Source organism: Morus notabilis, unplaced genomic scaffold (assembly GCF_000414095.1).
Source record: "Morus notabilis unplaced genomic scaffold, ASM41409v2 Scaffold625, whole genome shotgun sequence".
NCBI classification, from domain to species: Eukaryota; Viridiplantae; Streptophyta; class Magnoliopsida; order Rosales; family Moraceae; genus Morus; species Morus notabilis.
Genome location: NW_010357688.1, coordinates 499,205 through 504,280, shown reverse-complemented (window position 1 = coordinate 504,280; position 5,076 = coordinate 499,205). Strand labels below are relative to the sequence as shown.

At 34.7% G+C, this 5,076-nt stretch overlaps 1 protein-coding gene across 1 annotated transcript; it reads right to left on the bottom strand.

Annotated features, from left to right (window-relative positions):
- Positions 1-483: 483 nt before the first annotated feature.
- On the bottom strand, positions 484-4,210 carry LOC21403744 (Golgi SNAP receptor complex member 1-2). Its single transcript, XM_010090579.2, has 6 exons — positions 3,811-4,210; positions 3,022-3,218; positions 1,516-1,605; positions 1,328-1,399; positions 804-933; positions 484-721 (listed from the first exon to the last, which is right to left on the bottom strand). The coding sequence occupies exons 1-6, from the start codon at positions 3,941-3,943 to the stop codon at positions 624-626; spliced, it is 720 nt and encodes a 239-aa protein (XP_010088881.1). The 5' UTR covers positions 3,944-4,210; the 3' UTR covers positions 484-623.
- Positions 4,211-5,076: the final 866 nt, after the last annotated feature.

Genomic DNA, 5,076 nt, shown 5'->3' with positions numbered 1-5,076 from the left:
ACGACACAGTTCTTTTGTATCGTTTGAACATGAATCATTTTCTTTTCTTTTCTCTTTACCCTTTTCTTTCTCTCTCTTTCTTTTATGCCCTACTATAAGCATTGAACTCTTTCCAAGACTCCATATTGGTGCTAGTGTGTAGGCAGGGTCTAGTAAATAATTTTCTCATTCTATTTAGTGAATTTAGTATTATTGTTAAGTTTTCAAGCAGAGGCTTTTTTATTTTTATTATTTTTTTATTTATTATTATTTTTTTTTTGTTCATATATTGTAGGGTCACTTTTGCTATATGGTTAATTGTTATCTCCAATCAATTTTGGCAGACCCTGCTGGTTTTGCACCAATTTTCGGATGGAAAACATGTTGGCTGTTTCCAAGTGACAGAGAAGAGTTACTATTTTTTTTTTTTTTTTTGGAAAAATAGAGCAAAGATAATATGTAGAGAGTTCTGTAAATGGAAAACACATAATAGATTCATGGGCAAAGGCACATCAAACAGGTACCTCAAACTTCTTTGAAACAGTAAAATTTGACTTTGTTCTAACAAATAGAAAGAAGCAAAATTCCATTAAGGCACCACCATGTTGTGTATAATTTTCTTTATCAATAAATCTCATTTCTAACTATTTGGATAGCCAATAGATGATAAGAAATAGGGTACAAGCAGCAATTACTGCAGACAGAATAAGAGTGTCTCTTGATCGTCGCCTTCTGATTGAACCTGCAAAAGGTTGGATACAATTTTAGTAATACGTCATGTCAAGAAACCAAGTTGGTTAAGTAGTTGATCCATGAAGAAGTACCAAGTAGGCCACGGATGATGGGAAACTTGTCACTTAGAAGCTTCACCTTCCCTTGAACGTCTCCAAATAAAGCCCTTTGAGAGCCCAAGACTGCCCTTGTTGTTTGAGCCTGACTAATCACATCATCTATCTGCATAGAAATGAACCCAAAACCTCAAAAACCAATGTATTATGTCCTATTGTACCATTTCCTGAATTTGTGCTCAGACACCTCAACATTTATATCGTTATTGAAAATACTTCACGACACCACCTGTGGTAAGCACCACTATTCATAGAAGGTGGACTAATAAAAATACTTGACGACACCACCTGTGCTAAGCACTACTATTTATAGAAGGAGGGCTAATAGAAGATGGGCCCTACGCAGCAGGACTTACTTTCTATTAGTGGGTGGTGCTTAGTAATTAACACTACCGGTGTTCTATAACATTGTTCTTTCTGTATAGAAACATATATTGAAAATTGTACGCTAAAAGACAACACACCTAAAGCAATGGCTACCCAACAGCATTTTAGCTTACATGAGATATACTTCCATGGATGGCGGCTCTCTCCCTTAGTAATTGCATTCTTGGAGACATACTCCCAGATGCCTGCATTAAAGCATATTAAATAATTATATTCCAGAAACAATGAGATAAATTTTTAAGAAATATGAGATACAGCAATTATGTAAATAGAGCTGTAAGGCAATTCAGAGGTCTCCCACCTTGTACTCACTGATGTCATCCCTGACTGAACACAACAGCTCTGCGTGTTCCCTCATTGAATTTATATTTCCCTTAATTCGTCTAAATTCCTGAAGAAAAATGCGCAACATGCAGAAGTGATAATGTGCTGATTATAGCAATAAACAGATCAACGTCAACTTGAATATTTACTAAGAAAAAAGATAGGGAACTTATAATCAAAATTTGGCAACTCACATTAAAAGAATTTATTCAGCAAGACTACAATTTTGATGGTGCCAACGCTACACTTTGACCTTCTATTTAAATCACATTAAGCCCTTAGAGAAAGGTAGCTTTTCAGAACAGCATATTTCTCTAGGAAGCGGCTAAATGTACCTTTAAGTGCCGATGCTGATGTAGCAGGAGCATGACTTAACAGGAAAAACTAATACAATTTCCTAAATCCAATAATTCACTTAGAATATTAGACAATAGGGCATCTACTAACGTAGCGATTCGCTCGCGAATGCCAGGAAAGTAGGCATCTACTAACCTAGTGAAGGGAAGGTAAGCATCTACTAACCTGGCAATTCGCTCATGAATACCAAGAAAGAAGGCATCTACTAACCTGGTGATTCACTCACGGATGCCAGGAAAGTAGGCATCAACTACTCAATAATACCACCAAGAAAGTTGGAAAATATAAGAGTAATACTCTAATGTAAATAAAGAACACACCCTCCTCTTTACATATGATAGGACTAACATATTTATAGGCTAAATTGTCCTAGACATAAACGAAAAACTACAAAAAAAAAAATTAGGCAACTCAAAAATTCCAAATATTATAAACAAAGAAAAATGAAAGCAGTAAACTAACTAATTTTGATCCAAGAATTAAACGAATATTAAATTTGGATTTCTAGAAAATTTTTAAAATTGAGAAATATCTAACTTTAATTAATTGCCCGAAATTATGAAATTTAACTCTCTTTTTTCCTTTTTTCTTTTTCCTTTTGGAGTAAGTTTCTTCAAGCTAAAAACATGATTCCCAATTCCCACAATTTGTTTCCCAATATGGCCTGCAACAACTCCGTTCACAGGTTTAAAACACTACTTTAAATATCTCATCCAATTCAAAGCCAAATAAGATTGATTTACAATCAAATATCAGATCTTGGAACAGAGTTACTTGCACACTAGAAGTAATGATCTAAGAAACAATTAGGTATTCATTTGTATAATAACAGGACTGGTTAACAAACATGGGAAAAGACTAATGCCGCAGTCAGGGAAAGAAAAGTAGGAGTAAATTTGTCTGAAAAGCCAAGCAAGAAGTAGAATAATACTCAACAACTAGAAATTAATTGTCATAATGCTCTAAAAGTTAATAAAAGTTAAAGTATACATGAAATGAAATCTCATGTATAGACTCTCTACTTGATGCAAAATAATAAGGGAACCATCGACAATTAAAATTCCACTTATGATATAGTTCTTTCTTTGGTGGAATATGCAGTGCTAGAATTGAAGAAAAATGAAACCTGGGTAAATTCGTGAAGTATGTCTCTATGCCTTGCCAGTTTCTGAGTGACAGAAGTAGCTGGTGTAGCAGAAGCAGCACATCGACTCATTGAATCGTTTATATCCAAAAGCTTCTCAAGCAACGATTGGATTTCCATTTCCATGGATTTCCAAGATCTGCTTGACCCAACAGTTGGTGATCCAGTATCCACATAACCTGATTCGAAAACCTTTCTTATCACAAAAATCCAAACAATCTCATCGATCTACTATGCATTTCTCCCAAAACAAGCAAAATTTTATCTCAAGAAAACCATGAAAACATGAAACTAATCTCAAAATTAACACAATGCAAATCAAATCACCCCAATTCCATCGTTTTTCATCCAAATCTCATCCAACCAGAAAATTTATCTCTTTCTCCAATTATGTCACTTCGATTCTCACAGGTTCATGCTCAAGATTCAAATCCTCACATTCGAAAATATAATTCATCAAATTCCTCGCCATTCGCCAAATTCAAGAACTCTACAGTTTTGGCAGCGAAAATGCAAATCAAGTTACTACAATTTGGTCGTTTCTCATATATAATTTCTCAACCGTCAATCCAAATCTCCTCCAACCACAAAAGTTGTCTCTCTTTAATGAGGTCACTCCAATTCTCACAGATTCACTCTCAAGATTCAAATTTTCATATCCAAAACTAGAATTCATCGAATTCAAGAGCTCTACACTTTTGGGAGCGAAAATGCAGTAAACGAAGAAAACAGAGAAATCGAGGACAGAGAGAGAGAGAGAGAAATACGAACCTCCTTGGGTAAACCTAGCACCGAGCTTGGCGTAGGAAGAGAGCTTGACGTCGAGATCGCCTTCGATCTTCCTCGCCTCCCTCCTCAGCTCCTCCCATCCCGATTCCTGCAACTCCAGACTCGTATCCGTCATCTGGCTCTCGGGAATTCACCTCCAGATCGGACGGCGGCTCGAAGTCTTCTCGTCGATCCAACGGTTGGAATTGTTTCTGTTATTTACGGTTGAATCCTGATGCTTCTTCTTCTTCGTCTTCTTCTTCTCAGTACGTTCAATCAAATCACTGGTAGGCTATCTCGGGATCTTTTCTCACTCTGCTTCCACTTCTACCAGAAAGAGGTTCAGGTGGACTGTTGTGGATCCCGTGATTTAATCTGGTCCGTTCATAATGCGGACGTACAAGTGGCAATTTACTTTTGATGTGTGTTCGATGGTAGTGATGATGGTTCCTTTAATTATACAATATGTGGTTTTAGACTGACGGTTTCGTTCTTCTGCTATACGATTTATCGTGTTAAGTATGGTTAGTACGTCATGTCGTTTAAATGTACTACGACATGTTAATGAACGACAAGTTGTTAGGTTCATGGAAGATGTCGTATACACGCAAAAAGATGTCAATTTCCTCGGTTGCAGCATACGTCGTCTTTGTTAGAATTCAGACCCGTTTCTCATGGCTTTTACAAAAATAAAAACACAAATTGTGGTAAATAATAAACTTTTGAAACGAAAGTAAGTACACAGTAAATTTTAAAATATTTAAAATAAATAGTAGTAAAAAGACATGTAAATTTTTAATTTACTGTTATTAACTTCAAATAATTTTAAAATATGCTATTTTTTTCAATTATTTACTATAAGTTTATTATTTATTTCATTCTCCTAAATAAAAACTTTTTGTAAGAACTATACGTGTTTAGGTTCATTATTCTAACTACAATGAAATTCAAATGTCTTTTTTTCCTTCTCTTTTTTTTTTTCGATCAGATTATGTTTTAGAAGCCATTCTAGAAGTGTGATTTTTCATAATGCCGTTTCAGGAAAAATGTTCACTCGATATGCCACGTGAGGTAGCTTCTCATAATGCTCTTCAAAAAGGAACATAAAAGTTGTATTGGAACTTTCACAAGATCTTACAAACTTTATTCATATTTTTTTATTAGTAGTATATTTAAATGTCATTTTTTTTTCTGTTAAGATTTAAAAATATGATTTGAAATAGTGATAAAAAAACCCATAGTATTTACTTCTTTTTTATTTTTTTCTAC